At 38.0% G+C, this 18,312-nt stretch overlaps 1 protein-coding gene across 1 annotated transcript in view; it reads left to right on the top strand.

Moving 5' to 3' along the window:
* Positions 1 to 1,863: 1,863 nt before the first annotated feature.
* Positions 1,864 to 18,312, top strand: part of GOLGA4 (golgin A4) — a 49,898-nt gene continuing 33,449 nt past the window's right edge. Inside the window, exons 1-8 of the mRNA XM_010194850.1 lie at positions 1,864 to 2,167; positions 4,231 to 4,278; positions 4,701 to 4,757; positions 8,010 to 8,108; positions 8,668 to 8,806; positions 10,020 to 10,207; positions 11,266 to 11,349; positions 12,978 to 13,125. Of these exons, the coding sequence (XP_010193152.1) occupies positions 1,904 to 2,167; positions 4,231 to 4,278; positions 4,701 to 4,757; positions 8,010 to 8,108; positions 8,668 to 8,806; positions 10,020 to 10,207; positions 11,266 to 11,349; positions 12,978 to 13,125 (1,027 nt within the window). The 5' untranslated portion in view covers positions 1,864 to 1,903. The remainder of the gene's footprint in view (positions 2,168 to 4,230; positions 4,279 to 4,700; positions 4,758 to 8,009; positions 8,109 to 8,667; positions 8,807 to 10,019; positions 10,208 to 11,265; positions 11,350 to 12,977; positions 13,126 to 18,312) is intronic.

Below are 18,312 nucleotides of genomic sequence, written 5' to 3' on the forward strand. Positions count from 1 at the left end.
TAGGGACAGAAATGTCTGAACTCTGTTAAAAGAAGAAAAACACAAAACTATTGTTTCCTGTTGTGTTGGTTTTGAGGTTTGTTTGCTTTTCTTTGAGAGTGCAGAGGAATGTATGTGTGAAGTTTTCCAGAGGATATTTTTTCTGCACGTCTAATTTTTGTCCTGTGCTTGTTTGGACTCTTAAGCCTGTTACCAGTACTGTTTTTCAAGGCAGTTTCCACCCTACCCCCAAATGTACTTAAACAGAAAAGAGGGTGGAGATTTCACTGTTACTCATGTTGGCTGTAAACAACACTGGTCATCAATTAGATTTTTCCTGCTATCATTTTGTCTGTTTGGTGTTTCTTTGATTTGTGCATAAGTAATCATGAATAATTTAATTGGGGATGTCAGCGTTTGCAGATGTCTCATACTAATCCATGCGCACATAGTTGCTTTGTAGTTCTGTATATTGCAGCAATCTCTTTTGAATTTAACACACTAGCTTGTTTGCATGAGGGCATTTTAGCAAAACATTAAAAAAATACTAAAAACACAGACAAGGATAAACCACAGATGCAATGCATAGGAATTGGTGAGTTACTGTGCTTGTAATCTATTCCTGTTAACAGTTGGTTTTCCTCCTGTAGAACTCAGTGAAGCAACCACATCCCAGATCCGCAGAAAACCACGGCAGTGGACCAGCCTCCCCGCAGGTATGGGTCGTGTATGGGGGGATTCATTCCCTCCTTCACTGCCGTGTCTCTTTGTGCTATGGTGGCTTAAGTGCCCAGTCCGTATCTTTATGCTGAAGTAGGGATGACAAGTAGTTGCCTGCAAGGATACTAGGGTGTTTTGCTTGTGTATAATCCCATTAGCTGGTACTAAGTGTTGTCAGTGATGTGTGGAGCCTTTTTTTGTAGGGACGGGTTAGCAGTATCTGACAAGATGCTGCAGGCTGCCTGTGTTGAGGTGCTTCTCATTGCTCAGGGACACAGCCAGCATGGAATATGGATTGTTAACCTCGCTTTCAAAAGCAGAGGGCATATTGTGTGGCTGATTCCTAGCTGAAGGAAAAGAGCTGATAGGCTTAAAAAAAATTGTCACTGGTGATAAAGGTGGAGGTCATTCTTTAATATGTCTCAGAAAAAGTTTAGCTTGCTGGAGTGGGATTAGCAGTGGCTCCTAGAATGTGTCCCCCAACATTTGATTATGGGAGGCAGCATCGTGCAGCAATGCTTTAAAATCACTTCTGTAGCACCAGTGGTATATGGTACCACAGCATGGAACGTCTTGGTTTAGAACAGCATAAGTACTTAAGCTGCATAAATCAATAATTGTGTTTTATGTAAAAATAATAAAGCTATTTAAAATAAAACTTTTTTAAAAAGAGCTGTTTAAGACAGTGTACTAGAACTATTGTACAAGGACTTTTACAATAAATTTGTTCTCTTAATCATAGGAAAATATCTTTGTGTCTTTGAGATAAATACAGTTTTCTGTTTAATACATCTAGAAGTGAGTCGCCCTTTTTTATGTTTGAGACAACAGTAAATGCAACTAATTATTTTAGTTACATATCCTTCACTTTTTAAAGGGATTATGCAGAAATACATTCTTTTAGAAGTTTAAATCAGAGCTGTAGTTTATTGGATTTAATTGCTGTCTGAAATTGCCCACATCTCGTAGTTGCATGCTTGATTTTTCTGCACAAGGAGATGGTTCTTCTGAGGGAGTGATAGCTATTTGGTGTAATGCATGCGTTAGGCAACAGTTGTTTATTTTCCCAGGTCAGGTCTCTGTTTCCTGGGCTTTTAGTGCATCTATCTGCCTAAAAGCAGAGCAGTAATTACTTGTTTTGATTTTTTTGCAGCAGAATGACCCTCAGTCTTTTGCCCAGAGGCTTCAGCTCCGAGTTCCCTCCATGGAGTCTTTGTTCCAAAGCCCAGTAAAAGAGTCCCTGTTCCGCTCTTCTTCTAAGGAGTCCTTGGTACGAACTTTTTCAAGAGACTCCTTGAATCGACTGGACTTGGATGCAGCCAATCCCACCTTTGATCCACCTTCCGACACTGAAAGTGAAACAGAAGAGCCTGTGGGAAATATGGACAGTCTCAGCAAAGAGCAGCTGCTGCAGCGACTGCGCAGAATGGAGCGCAGTCTGGGCAACTACAGGGGAAAATACTCTGAGGTAGGCGAGGTTGTTAATGACTCATCTGGGTGGAAAGCAGGGAAAAATGAGGCTAAAAGGTACTGCAGTAGTGAATAATCTTTTTCTGTTAGGAGCAAATGAATCAACTTAAGGCTAGCATGGAAGTTAAGTTATTGTAGTAAGTCTAGTTGGTTTTGGCCTAAATAGGCTGAATGTTTTTCTGGTAATAAAATGTGGAAATCCTTTTCTTCTCATGTTTGTAAATAACTTCATGTTGTCAGCAATAGAGATTAATTAGTTACTCACACACAGTGGGTCTATGATGGTTTCCGCTGTAAGCACATAGCAAGGGGTGGAGTTCAGTACAGAGGTGAGCATGGCTTGTAGTCACAAGACAGCAAGTTTACCTTTCTTCTGAAACTTACTCTTGAAGCACACAAGGTACATTTCCTGTACATGTGAGGGGCAAGCATTTTGTTTTCAATAACTAAGTTCTGCTGCCCATAATTTCCAGGTATTCCCTAGAAGGAATTAATTCAAGGACTATTTCTTTCACTGTTTTTCATGAAAACCAATGATATAAGTAGTTTTGCTACTGATTTCCCAAGTTATTGGGAAAAGTAAAGCTTTTTGGTGATGGTGGTGATTTGTTGTTGGTTTTTTTTGTCGTTGGTGGGTTTTTTTAGGTGTGTGTGTGTGTGTTTTGTATTTAAAACTGGCTATTTGCATTAGTTTTTATAGTTCATTGAATGTTTGCTTCCCTCAAATACAGAAATTCCTATGCAGACTTCTGGCTATTGCTGTCAAAATCCCTGGAATTTAAAATGTGTATACGCCAATTAGAATATTCAGCATATGCCTGAAAAAAAGAGTTGTCTTCCATTAATTCAGAAATAGTTGTCTGCTACTAATTTTTCATTCTCTTCTGGCTGGTATACTAAGATACATTTGTTAAAAGTTTATGAAAACAGTGTTGCCAAAATGAAAATTCTTCAGTTTGTAGGTTGGTGTGGGTTTTTTTGTTTGTGTTTTTTGCTTTGTTTTTTTTTTTTTGTAGTGTTTGGTTGGGTTTTTTTAGTGTAATCTTCTTTATCAATAAAGTCTGGGGTTTTTTTTCTGGTTTTGTGAGTTTCTTTAGTTCAGTTGGAGGGAAAAGCTGTTTTGCTGGAGCTTGGAAGAAAGTAGTTTCAATACATAATGAGAATTTAAGATGTAAATTTTTTCTGTTGTTTAAAGTAGGATACAAAGTTAGTGTCTCAGAAGAAAACTCAAACTACTATGGATCGTTTCCCTTACCGTATTTTTTAAGTGCAAAATAATTATAACTCTGAAAGGAAAAGTAATTTTGAATTCTGAAAAATCCTGATTGATCTTAAATAAGAATTTGAAGCTATCTTCTGTTTTATTGTTTTCTGGTTTTGGTGTTTTGGATTAATTTTTCTTTAGTTTTCCAGGAGTTTGAGAATGGAATATTCTATTTCCAAGTGGCATTATGCTACTTCAGCATTTGATAGCTTAGGCAACTGTAATAAAATTTTTAATTAAACTAAATTGTGCAGTTACTCATGAAGTCCTTTTGTCAGTTTACAATGAAATATTGTTCACTTCCAGCCTGTCTTTGTCTGCTGGGTATATGCAAAGCACGTGGAAGGAGAACATTATTTCATAGACCATTTTTTCCTGGACTTTTAAGTGTATTTTTAGATGCATACTCCTTGTAAATTAGATTTTAGTTAAGCTCTCTGGGACACATTACATTACAAATGTATATCCCTGTAGAGAGGCTGTCTGGGGTGTAACTTTCTGATACAGTTTTTTTTTGACTGCCTGCTATTCTTAGAGGTCTTTTTAGTGAAGGGAAAATTGTGCATGAGTGCTGAGTAACCTCATTGTTTTGTCATGTTTGCTTTATTTTTTTAACACATTGGAAATATTTTGTAAATGGAAAAAGGAAACATTGAGAAAAGGTAAGTATATTTGTGTCAGAAGAGCTTTCTCAAGTGAAGAGTTTAAAAATGCAGATAGTGATACAACTAAGCAAATAATTTTGATAGCTATAAGTGGATGCATTGTCATCATTGTACCTGTTTTCTGTATTTTAGCTAGTGTCTGCTTATCAAATCATCCAGCGGGAGAAGAAGAAGCTACAGGTAAGCATTGCCTTTCATCCTCTCCTACCTGAATGCTTTTCCAAATTTTAAAATGTGTAGTGCAACTACAGATTTCATTTTCAGTGTGTTGTATGTTTACTCAATCTGTTTTGTGCATATATTTATGTGTGTGTGCATAATGAAAGACTCTTACCTGAGATTTCTAAGGAAGCTGAGCTAATACTGGTTTGTCAAATTAACTGTGAAGTTATTGCAATAAAAAAAAGTTGGACTACGTCAGCTGAATTGAGGTGATTGCCAACCCACAGTTGGCAGTGTATGATAATACACATCAAGTTTGACTTGAAAGAGAAATACAAGTTATTAATTCTTCTGCTGAAACACAGTTCTATGAATGTGTCTATACTTTTATATATAAAGTTACATTTAATATACCTGATGTTTATTCTTCCTTTTTTAAGGGCATTCTGAGTCAAAGTCAGGATAAAGCACTTCGCAGAATTGGAGAACTGAGAGAGGTAATTTCCTTTATTGATTGAATAGTTACTTTATACCACACGTACATAGAATCTTTCTCTGCCTAGCTTTTGATATTTTTCTTTTTGTTCACTTTATAAAATATTTCCTATTGCATAGCAGGGTTTTTTACCTCTTGTTTTCATTTGTTTATATGGTGTTATTTCTCTGTCTTGTTTCCCTTTCGGCAGCTTACTGTCATAATCTAAGAGCAGTTCACTGACTGTGCTGCTTTTCTGTTAATTGTGAAAGAGGTAAAAACGTGTGTGGTTCTTGCAGTATTGTTGGGCCCAGCAATAGATGTCCCTGTGCAATTTGTTGCTCTTCTAGTATTGAGAAATACAAATGTTAGGCACTTTTTAATAAAAATTTTAATGACTATCAAAAAAACTTTGGATCAATTTTTTAAAAAATATTCATCGTGATCTCAGTTATAATACTTACATTGTTTTTATGGATTTACAGTATAGTTTGATTTCATTCACAAAATTAGGTTGTGTTATGATTGTGTCCTTAGGTTATAGTGAAATGAAGAGGAGAGGCTCTAATGTATTTGGTATTGATAATGACCACATTGGGCTTAATTAAAAGACATGTTCGAATTATTGGGCAGAGTAAATTAAAAGGGCTAGTTCACAAAAGACATACTGTCAAACTCTGGTGAAGCAGAAGCTTTTTTACTGCCCCAAGAGGCAGTGCAGCATCAGGTTCAGAGATGGGTGTGTGAGGGCCTCTCTCTTACCTTGCTCGGAAGCTGAGTACCAGCTTGCTCAAAGCCATAGTCTTCCCCTGTGGCTGCACTCCTGCTTTTGGTGTGTGTTGTGCTGAGCAGCACCACTGGTGTGGAGGTTGCAAGAGCCATCAGACTAAGGTGAGATCCCACCTTTGCCTGAAGGCAGATGAGGTCCAGCCAGTCGGGTGTCTTGCCTGCAGACAGTGTTGGTCCCTTGAGGACGAGGGGCAGTGACTGAGCCATCCACATGTGCATGTACCCAAGGCTCATGCTCACCCATAAGGGGCTGCCCTTGTGTGACCAGTCAGGCAGCCAGTCATTTCAAAGAAGGTCACTGGCAAATTGCAGAGCTCGCTTCTTCAGTGCTGTGGGGTGTAATCCAGGTAAGCCTGCTGAGAAATGGTGTGTGCGACAGGAGGGACGTTTTGATTCGGATTCACTTTGCTTCTGCCCCAACAGCTGAGAACAGTGAGCTGGAATGCTGAGTGCACTGTGCTTGTCTGAGCCAGAACCCGTGCCTGCTCTGTTGCCCTGTCCTAAGCTGAACTGTCAGCCCATAGGAGGGGAAAACCCACAGCATTACTGACAGAAGTGGATTTCCAATTTATTTTTTTCTGTTCATTACAAGGTCAGATGAAAGAAGCTCATTCTGTGTTAAGTCTACATCTGGATGCTCCAGTAGGTTTAGTTTTCCAGCATATTGGTACTTGGTAAAGTTTGGAAGTCTTATATATACACCAGAGTTAAAGCTTTTGATTGTCAAAAAGGGTTGGATGTGTGCATACTTATTTTTCACTTCTTCTGTCATATTCTTTGAGAAGATATATATATATTCATAAAAGTTATAGATATATATTTGTGGTTTATATATATATATTTATATACATATTTGGCATAAAATTTAATGTTGTTCTTATAAAGACTCCTTCAAATTTAACACTGAAATTCGTTTTTTATTATTTTAAAAACTTCAAAAAGTAGTGGCTTGGTCATTTGGAAGCTCAGGTGTCGTAGCATTAGGTAAAACAGACTTAAAAGAAAAATTACGCATTTCCATTGTAGAAGCTAAAACAGTACAAAATAGGTCAATTTGTTACCAGAAGTTAATTTTAAAAATCTTTTTCTTCATCATACAGTCCATTCTCCCCATAAATGTGTTGATTCAGACAAGTTTCTTCTAAAAGAGGACCATATAAGAATAAACTAAGTCTCCTTTGAGGCCAAGTTGACAGTGTGAAATAGTCTCTGGAAATCAATGTGTCTTTCACTTTAGTTTTTTACTCTTAAGATTAATTCTTCAGCAGCTGTCTTCAAGTAGGCTTCAGTGTTCCCCTTCTCAGACAAGTGTCAGAAGGGACTTTGGGATCTGAAGAGGACTATTTCTGTGTTGGTTTCAGTAAATCTCTTTGGCACTTGTTCTTCCACTGAGCTGCTTTGCTGTGCTTGGAAGGAATTGCTTCCAAAGCTCAGAAGCATGAGGCGGAAGTGTTGAGAACCTGAGGCAATGCAGGACTAAAGAGTGGATACAGGTACTTGGGAAGAGAGAAGAATGGTTTTCCCATGGTGCCTTCTGGCACTGTCCTGCCTGTGCATGGCTGGGCAGGCTCAGCTCACACAGCTGTGGTTCTCAGAGTCGGTATCAGGCTCAGCCATGGCAGCAGAGATTCACTTTTGGAGGTAAGGGATAGACAGCAGTTTGGGAATATTTGTAGTGCATGTATGAAGTGTTGTATGGTTCTGATTCTCTCAATAAACAGTTGTATGTGAATTAATTTAAATATATTTATTTTCTGTTACAACAGTAATTAGTTAAAGAATATAAATATTTAAACTTTAAAAGCATAGGAAGTAAAAGAAACCTCCCTAAGACAGTATTTTATAAGGTTATGTAGATCCTACTAATGTATTTAGGCAACATGTACAAGTTTCTAAAGGTGATCAGCCAAATAGATGCAAGTAAAGCTACACAGTTAAGTTCTTTGGTACTCTCTGTCTTTCTCATTTGAGACACAGTTGAGGAATAAAAAAGCCAACTTACAGCTCTTACAAATGGCATTTGTCATACTAGAATGCTAGCATATTGAATAAATGTTAGAGAAATTTACATTTCTACTGTTTATGTTGACTTTAATCTGGTAGCTAAATGAAAAATCCAGTTTACTGAAGTGCGGTCTTTAACTTCCAGGAGAAGTGTGTGCATGGAAAACAGTTTTCAGGAGCAGGCTTGAGGTGACCTCTACACAAACTTATTTTTAGGAAGAAAGAATCCTTGACAATTTTGCATCAAATCCTGCTGTTTTAATGCTGGGTGTTATAATGGTATATATTATATATACCATAGTATATATTCTTACTATGTTGTGTGGAATGTTGTACAGTAAAAGAAATAACCACTTTGTGGTTGTATGCTGGTGTCACAAGTGCAAAGAGGTATTTTTAGTATTACCTCATAATATTTTGATAAGCCTTTTAAATTCACATTTCAGTTTTCATCTGAGATGCCTTTGTTTATGATTCTCAGGAGCTCCAGATGGATCAACAAGCAAAGAAGCATCTCCAAGAGGAATTTGATGCTTCCTTAGAAGAAAAGGATCAACTTATTAGTGTCCTGCAAACTCAGGTAAGATACCTTACCCAACAGATGTTCTTTAAAACTGCTCTTCCTTCTGATGTTTTTAAAATTATGTATTTCCTACATATTTTCCACCTATTTTGCATTATGTATATAATGCATATCTATGCTTTATTATAATTGCTGCTGAGTTGTTAGGCTTCTTGGGAATTTATGATTATCGAGAAATTAAGTGCATCTTTGTGGCAGAGGATACCTTTGTAAAATCTCACTCATGTTAAATATATTTATTTGATCTGCACTTATACCTTATAAACCTTTGTAAGTCTTTGTTATCAAGAACATATTAGCAGATGTTTGAGCTAAAATTGCTTTGGCAAAATTTCTGTTTTGCTTAATTGGTCTTTGTTTCTCCTCTCAATTATACTGTTTTTTGTTAGTTGAAAACATAATTCTGATTTCAAAAAATGCTAAAAAAATTCAGACTGATTTTTCCTTTCTCTACTTGCTGGTATCAGTTTTATTTAACTCTCTCTAGTTTTGAAGATGAAAACATGATCTACTTAAAATCCTTGGGTTTATTTAACAAAAGGAACATTTTTTTTAGGTATTGTTGCTGAAACAGAGGTTACAGAATGGTCAGATAAGCACAGAATTGCCTGATCAAAATATCCAATCTGAACAACAAGTTCAAAGTCCAACGAAAGAAATCAGTACAGAAAATAATGTGGAACCAGGAAGCAATGGTAGGTATTGTGGCTTTTTCAAGAGATCTTGAATTTTGGGGAATAAATCGGCTATTACTAGTGATGGAGTAACAATACTTAGGGCTGAACATGTCATAATAGGGATATATTTTGTAGGAGACAATTCTTTTCAAAACAGTGGGGCAGCTAGAGAACAGGATAACCCATCTAAGATCCTAAATTTTAATAGGAATTCAAATCTGATGTCTTGCCATTGTCATTAGTGATGATAGTATTGTAATCAGTGCATTTGTTGGCAGGTGTTGTTACTATTCCTACTTAACATGATTAAGAGATTCTGTCCCCCATAAGCAAGGGCCAGTCTTTTTTGTTTGTTTTCTCAAGAAAAACTAAAAGCAAAGATCAATTTTTATATCTGTGCTATGGAATAATTTTAACTTTTCCTCACAGGAGGTTATTTGAGTTATATCTCAAATGTTATGGACTTTAAGTATTGTGTATATTTGATTACTGAGCAAGGAACATTTAATGCTGATACATAATGAAAGTGTCTTTAATTGGTATCCTTCATAGGGTAGGGAATGTAGGGCTCAGAGAGAGGTGAGCATGCATCTTGAAATGATCATTGTTCAGCAACTGCCATGATTTTTATATGTTAGGATGATATGAAGAGTTAGATCAGAGATTTTCTTAGCTAGCATAATGTCTTTTTTTAGTGCGATGTTTCCTTTGCTGGAGTCTGCTTCTGGACTAAAGTTTTATAAGACTTACGGTCATGAACTGAACCTCTGAATTTGTCTGATTCTGTTTTCATGCCAAATACTCTTACAGCCTCCAGCGTATCAGAGCAGAACACACTAAAATATTACACAGTGTGCTAGCTGTACAGAGAGGTGTACAGCTCGGAAAGATACTAAACATGGCCTTCTTGCCAAATGTAGTATTGCCAACCTGGGTATTTTAGAATTAACATCATACCCAGCCCTGGGAAAGCAGGAATCTATGCGCTTGGCACTTGAGAGATGTGATTTGCTTTGCTTTGCTTTTTTTGCCTGCTTGTGAATATTCTGTTAGTAGCAGCAGGCACGTTTATAAATCATGACTTTTTAACTGTGTAGGAAACCTTATTGAGTAATAGTTTGTTTTTGAAGCTTGTATGGTAGCTGTGAGTCACCTGTAACATGAATGATGAATGCAGATCTGCGTTTTGGAAATGGTGTATATATGATAATGTTGGTATGTTTTCCTGTAGAGAGTAATGAAGACTCTGTTAAAACACTGGAAACTCTTAATCAGAGGATGAAGCGCCAAGAGAACTTGCTGCAACGCTGCAAGGAGATGATTCGGTCACATAAGGAGTGCTGTGCCCAATTAACCAATGAGAAAGAGGCACTTCAAGAACAGTTAGAAGAGAGGCTTCAGGAACTGGAGAAAATGAAGGTATTGAAAATGCTCTTAACTTCCAGTATTTACTAAAACACAGTAAGAACTCCCAGTATTTCTAAAATTTAATAATTGAGCATACTAGTAAACAGACTGTCCTTGTACTTTTGTGGAGTAAAAGTGGCAAAACCCACCTGGAATGAACACATTGAGCAATTACTCAGAAAGCTGTAAAGAAGGATATAAAACCTTCCTGTGCGAATAACCATAAAAATTGTATCAGAAATAAAGTAACAGTGGGAAGCTGGAGTGAGAAAAAGACTGTCCTAGTGCAGAAGACAGGAGGTAAAGTGAGAAAAGTGGAGCTGAGCTAAACGTCTGAGACATAGTGGAAGAGGCACTGTTCAGTTACATAAATAAACAGAAAACACTAAAAGGCAGAACAGTGGAGAGCACAGTATAGTGAAGGTGACGTAAGTGCAGTCCCAAAGCTAAATTAGTATTTGCACAATTTTCTTTTAAGGCCATTAATGCTGGGTGTGGAGTAAAAGTACGGTGGCTGATAGTAATGAAAACATGAAAACGTGATAAGTATATATGTATTCAACTTCATTTCTGGAGATCAGAATCTCTTCTCTGTCTTGATCTCTGAGCACTAGCCCAGTTTGAAAGAGGTCTGAAAGACTTCGAGTTTTTCAAGGATCTTTTCCAGAACAAGGGCAATAATGAGCAATTATGTTGCATTGCTGAGATCCTCTTGTAAGCAGAGATGCAGGTATTACCTGCATGCCTTAGGTATATTTCTTGCCCGTTTTACTGTGGCAGCTCTGAGATCCGTGAGCCAAATGTGGAGTCTATAACTAAGCCTTCAGATAGCTGAATCATAATAGCAACCATAAGGCAATCTAGCACTACGAGACGTAAAAGTAATTTATATCTGCCTATTTAATTTCCCTGGATTCTGTTCTGTGCCCTTCCTCTAAGGCATAGTGCAGGATAAGAGCCAAACCTAAGCTGTTTGTTGGAAGAAGGTATTTTCTTACAGATGGCAGTGCTTTAAACTTGTGGTTGGTTGTTTTTTTGTTGTTGTTTGGTTTTATTTGGGTTTTTTTTAGGACCTTCACATGGCTGAGAAGGCTAAACTGATTACACAGCTGCGTGATGCAAAGAACTTGATTGAGCAGCTAGAACAAGACAAGGTAAACAAAAAAAAATAAACTTCATAAGCTTTAAACTTAATAGTTTTTGAAGAAGGTTGTTCAAAATTCAGAATATCTGACTGCTTGGTATTAGGAACTGTTCTGAGTTGTCTGATGTGATTTTTGGTTTATATTTTATTGAGAAAATAATTGAAGCTACCCAAGAATTTTATTATATAGATACTTAGGGTATTTGTCTGTTAGGTTATGTGTAATGCTGCAAGATTATGTTATTTAGGATGGAGCAATTATGCTGAATCATAGAATGGTTTAGGTTGGAAGGGACCTTAAAGTTCACTCATTTCCAAACCCCCTGCCATGGACAGGGAGACTTACCACTAGACCAGGGTGCCCAAAGTCCTGTTCAACCTGACCTTGAACACTTCCAGGGAGGGGACATCCACAGCTTCTCTGGGCAACCTATGCCAGTGTCTCACCACCCTCACAGTAAAGAATTGCTTCCTTGTAGCTAATATAAATCCAGCCTCTTTCAGTGTAAAGCCATTATCCCTTGTCCTATTACTGTATGCCCTTGTAAAAAGTCCCTCTTCAGAGACTGGAATGCTGCTGTAAGGTCTCCCCAGAGCTTTGTCTTCTCCAGGCTGAACAACCCCATTTCTCCCAGCCTGTTCTCATAGGAGAGGTGCTCCAGCGCTCTCCACTTAAAACATGTTTGTGGTCCCCCTCTCAACTCACTCCAACAGGTTCATGCCTTCTTATGTTGAGGGCAATATTCCAGGTGGGGTCTCAGGAGAGCAGAGTATAGAGGAGCAGAATCACCTCCCTCGACCTGCTGGTTGTGCTTCTTTTGGTGCAGCCCAGGGTACAGTTGGCTTTCTGGGCTGCAAATGCACATTGCCAACTTGTGTTAAGCTTCTCATCAACCAGCATCTCCAAGTTATTCTCCTCAGGGCTGCTCTCAATCCAGAATGCACTCCTCAGTGCCAGCTTTAAAAATTACAAACCAACCAACCAAAAAAAGGACAACAAAAAAACCCCCACAAAAAAGACCAAACCAAAACCAACGAAACAAGAACCCAAAACAAAACCAAAACAACCGAATAGAACTCCCCCAAACACTAAAAATGATGACATACAATGTAAATTAATTTTAAAATTACCAAAGAAGGAAAATTAACTATTGTTTCGTAGGTATATGAAGAGTTTCTCCGTTTTTCATTCCTTAATTTTTTTTTATCAGTCTTTTTACTTGGAGTAACTTCTGGTGGTGTAATAAGCAACATGACTAACACTCGTTATATATGCATGTTCTCTAAGGACAAGTACACATGCTACAATGCATTTACTTTTGGTTTGTTTACAGAATGCGTATTTCAAAGAACAGTATCTGTACCAGAGGGAGGAAGTTTTCTTGATGATCCTTAGTTGCTGGAGGAGTTCTTTTCACCACTAGATAAATTTTGCCTGCTTTTCAGAATAATCCCTTGTTCTTATCTTCTTTTTGCTATCATTTTCTATTTTCTGACAGAGAAAAATTCTGTGATTTCTGGCCCTGTAGTAATAGATTAAAGTTTATTCCTGACAGTGATTGTGTCATGGCTTGAAATTGTTTTAGCTATATGTTTTATTTATTTGCTAGCTTTTTATCACAAGGACCTTTTCCATAGGGTATGGTAATTGCAGAGACAAAGCGACAAATGCATGAAACACTGGAAATGAAGGAGGAGGAAATAGCCCAACTGCGTGCACGGATCAAACAAATGACTACAAAAGGCGAGGAATTAAAAGAACAGAAAGAAAAATCTGAAAGAGCTGGTAAGAAATTCTGAAGATTTTTACATTTATATTTAAACATGAGAAAGCTTTAGCATGGTCTTTTTGCACTCTCTCATCAGTTGTTGTTTGGAATGAATATTAAGAGATGCTCTTTTTCCTCATGTTCTACATATCATCCCTGCTGGCGTCATTACTAACACTTCTCCTACTTACTAATACTTCTGATCAACAGAGTTTTCGAATGTTTTTAAATAGTTTGTCTCTGTTGTCATTTCAGTTGGAGTTAGGAAGGAAACTGCTGAAGAGCAGCTGTACTTTCCTGTTTGTAGGAGAAAAGATTGATTTTTATTTTTTTTTGCTGGTATATCTTCAGGAATAAAACTTGCAGTTATCCATAAGTTATTATTATAATGCTGCCAGTCTTTTACATAGAAAACATAGCAGTGAGTATATAAGAGCTTGGGAAGAAGTAGAAACAAGAAGATGTGTTACAAACATAATAAGCATTTTCTTTCAGTAATTGTAGTGGAAGTGTTCCTGATTTTCTTTTTAGTGAAACTGCAGTGATGATTCGCTTTAGGCTTGGAACCTCGCAGTTCTGTAACAAGCAACCCTGTGGAAAGGGTCCTGGGGGTCTTGGTGGATGACAAGCTCAACATGAGTGACCAGTGTGCTGCAGCTGTAAGGAAAGCCAACAGGATCCTGGGTTGCCTTAAAAAGGGCATCACCAGCAGAGATTAAGAAGTCATTATCCCTCTCTACTCGACACTGGTCAGACCACACCTTGAGTACTGTGTCCAGTTTTGGTCCCTGCCATACAAAAAAGATGCGGACAGGTTGGAAGGGGTCCAGAGAAGGGTGACGAGGATGATCAGGGGACTGGAAGACCTGCCATATGAAGACAGGCTGAGTAAAGTGGGCCTGTTCAGCCTTGGGAAGAGAAGGCTTAGGGGGGACATTATTACCATGTACCAGTGCATAAAGGGTGGCTACCAAGAAGAAGGAAACTCCCTTTTCACAAGGAATCACATGGACAACAGGGGTAATGGACACAAGTTGCTTCTGGAGAGATTCTGATTGAACTCCAGAAAAAAATATTTTACCATGAGATTGTTGTGAAAACGGGGAAATAGATCTGATCTTGTGAGGCCGGCACCAAATATGGGACAGACGCAAGTTGGGAAAAATATAATAATTGTTTATTTACAGCAACATTTACAGGTTCTTTTGGATTGCCGGTGATAAATTAAAAAGCTACAGGTACACTGATGGTTGTATAACTAATATAACACCAACAACAATGCACTATAAAACACAAACACTAACAACAACTTGCTCACAGTAAGCCTGGCCGCCTGGCAAATAAACAAGCCCGTTCAAACAGAAATACAGTGGAGCAAAACCAAGAATACAGTCAGGGAAACCTAGAAATGAACCTGAGGAGAAATATAAAATACACTCAGGGAGTATGAACCTGAGGAGGAAATACATCACTCAGCATTAGCTGAGGTAAATAATCTTACCCACAAGGTGACCTGAGCAGTGGGGATGGAGAGGGATCAAATTCGTCAATCTGTCCAGTTCATCGGTATAGTTCCAAGCTCATCCTGTCCTCCAGGTAAGGGCTCCCACGTAAGTTACCTTGGCCAGCATTCCGACCAAGGGGGAAGGTTCTCATCACTCCATAGCTGGAGGAGTAACTCCTCATTGCTAGCATGAATGTATGTGACAGCAGGTAAGAAGTGGGGATGGAGAGGGATCAAATTCGTCAATCTGTCCAGTTCATCGGTATAGTTCCAAGCTCATCCTGTCCTCCAGGTAAGGGCTCCCACGTAAGTTACCTTGGCCAGCATTCCGACCAAGGGGGAAGGTTCTCATCACTCCATAGCTGGAGGAGTAACTCCTCATTGCTAGCATGAATGTATGTGACAGCAGGTAAGAGGATGCCTGAGTGGATTAGACCACCTGGGGTGTTTGTCTTTAGCAGTGTTTCCCCTTATCTTTAGTTATTACTCAAATTTCTGCATTACATCACCAGGGCATACATGCAGGTGGGGATGACTATAGACAATCTTATCACTTATGTTAATGTCACAAAGTCTGTTAATTCACACCTGCATGGGTAGAGGTAATGGCTCCTTTTGTTTGAGGCGGAAAGAAATGGAGGACTGGGACCATGAGGCCTCAGCCTCCTCTCACACTCCTCCAGGCATCCAGATAACACCAGATATAGATCTAGTGATGGTTGCCACTTCACCCAGTGCTTGCCACCTGCAGTGCTTGCCACCTCTCCCAGTGCTGAGTTTCATGCTTCCAGGCATGCAGCTACATGGTGTACATGACTTGGACTTTGTGACTAACTTTTGCTCTCTCTACAGAGATCAGACATTGGAATAATCTCCCAGGGGAAGTGGTGTATTCCCATATATTGGTCTGTTTTAAGAGTCAGCTTGACAAGGTGCTGACTCATCTCATTTAAACTCTACTTTTACCTTGAGAGGTTGGACTAGATGATCCTTGTGGTCCCTTCTGACCTGGGATTCTATTATTCTAGTTTACTTCTGATGGAAACTGGGTAACATTCATTGTGTGGTTGCGGTTCTCCTTCTGCTTGAAACTAAGTTAAAAGGTCAATCTGCCCCACCTTTGTTTTTTAAACAGTAAATTTGCTTTCCACTGTATCAATCAGAATTCTTTTAGAAGAATTTAGTTTACTCTCATAGGCATCTAAAGAAGTCCACTCTTGGCAAAAGCTCAGATGTGGTTAGTTTGCATGAAACATGATGCATATTTTCTTTGTCTAAAAAGTGATGAGAAGTTCAAACAGTACAGTTCATAGGAGTTTATTTTAAATCTGCATAGATTTAGATCAGAACTTTCAAATTTAAAGGTTAGTTTGGATAGAGCATTCTGCCATAATACAGAAAAGGAGCCTGAACATCCATCTTGTGAAAGTAACAAATATTTTGATAAGGTGCCCTCCTCTCCTACCCTTTCAGGTTATATGTCTTCTTAGCTCTGGAAATTCATATTTCAGTAGTAAATCAGTCCTGCTAAAGTTGGATTTTGTTCAGTGCTTGGAGACTGGGAAGTTTTTCGTCATAATTAAAAAAATAATAATAATCTGAATAATATTTTAATATTTCTGTAGATACAAACTTATTGTCATAGTTGTTTGAAACGCAGCATTTTTTGAAGCAGTATAAATCTCTTGTTTATGACCTAATTTCTACATGCTCTGGTTAATACAGTAATTTCCCTCAGGTTTGCATAGCCAGAAGCTGAAAATAGATTAGAGATGATGCTCTGAATACCTGGAAGACTTAACTGTTGTAGCGATAAATCATTTCAGTTATTAATAACGTGTTGAGTACACTGCACTTTTCTAGGTGAGATTTGTGTGTTAAACATGCTCTCTTTAAATAAAATTTTGGATTAAGTACTTTTGGTAACTTTCATGGTGCGTAAGCAGCCACTTTACCTTTGAGTGCATTTATTTTTGTACTCTGTCAAACATGCATATATACATGTTGGAACCCTTGGAAAATTAGTACTGCATCTAAGATACGCAAAATTGTAATGAGACCTTTGTTAGGTTTTCCTGTTACTTCTTTGGCTTCATGCATTCCAAAAACATTGTGACTTACAATGCAAGTGTAATTCAATACAGTTGAACTAAATTGTTCAGACATTTGTGAAAAACATCATCAATATTGGGGGAGACTGAAATGACTTCTAGGCCACAACCTTTACATTGAACCAGTATTAACAATTTGTCAGTTTTGTGTATTTGAGTTCAGTGTGCTTAAAGTTCTGCTTCTTGAGGATTTAATGTGAGATAACTTTAAATACTAGACTTCTCTTTCACTGTATCATGATTTATTCGAGAATTGACTTTATGTAGTACTATAATTGTAGAAATATTAATTTCATTTCTATTAGGGCAAAATAAGGAATAGACATAATATACTCGTAGCTGGAATTTACTTTCAAAGTGCTATATTGTAGGCTAAGAAGTGGCATATTTGTCCACTTCATGTGTTTTAACTTGCTTAGAGTTACGTGTCTGGCTTTTTTCTTTGTAATTCAGTGACTTTAGTGAAATGCTACAGTGTTTGATTTTATGTTAATGCATTTTTGGGTACTGAAATAGTGAAGAGGTATTGTGTGCACGTTGTGTAAATTGTATCTTGGTCTCTCCAGTTGAAGTTCATTATTTTTGTAGTTAGAGGTACATTATGTTGAAATCTCACAAAGCATCTTGTTTTTGTGCATCCACACATGCCAATAAGTGAATCATGGTGCCTTTCCCAAGCCTTGTATGAACAGGACTGGGGTAAGGGCTCTTTTTTCTTACATCCACACATTGAGTGCTTGAACTGGATTCTAAAAAGTAAATTCTGTGCTTCTCAGGTACTTTTACTTGAGCTAACTGCAACTGATTTTTTTTAATGCCTTGCTATGTACATATATTATTTACATTTTACTTCAACAAAGCTGCTTATAGCATTCGTAAATTTACTGGTTAGCAGAAGTTTGTTTTTCACAAGACCACTTGGCGTTAGTCCTTTTTGACTTCTCAGGATGCAGATTATTGACTGACTTGTATTCTGTACAGTAAACAAAAACACGGTCTTCACAAAGCAAATTCATTTTGCTTTACTTTGCCACTCTTAATAGGCAACATTTCTTTTACATGCTTAATTAAAGCTTTCCACCCTTCTGCAGAGAAACAAAAAGCTTGGACTGTGCATTTAAAATCCTGCTTAGATGCACAAATCGATTGTAGGAAATTAAGTCAACATTTGTTTCTCAAACTTCTGACAAGATGCCTGTTCTCAGCCTCCCGTAAGAGAAGATGTAGATCCCTCCTTTGCCATCCTGTTTAGTGCTTTCTTCCCAGTTTTCCGCGGTAGATGGCACTGTCGCTGAAGATAACACATCTGCAGCACCGGGAGTGTGAGCAAGAAGTCTTTGCAATAGGGACTGGTGTTGCACCGGGTAGGAGAGAGGCAATGCAAAGGGGGACTGAGACTGGTACTTTGGAGTAGCGTATGTAAAGCAGTTAACTCTCTAGCACACATTTGAGAAATCAGTTTTGCAGCCTTAAACTCTGCTCAGGTTCTTTTTGTGTAATTTATATACTGCACAGGAAGGTTTCTGGTTTGTCTGGCTGGTCACAGGAATGAGATTTTGCAGGACTCACCTGAGGCTCTGTTGGTACTT

The sequence above is a fragment of the Mesitornis unicolor genome, unplaced genomic scaffold (genome assembly GCF_000695765.1).
Source record: "Mesitornis unicolor isolate BGI_N332 unplaced genomic scaffold, ASM69576v1 scaffold15721, whole genome shotgun sequence".
Classification (NCBI taxonomy): domain Eukaryota; kingdom Metazoa; phylum Chordata; class Aves; order Mesitornithiformes; family Mesitornithidae; genus Mesitornis; species Mesitornis unicolor.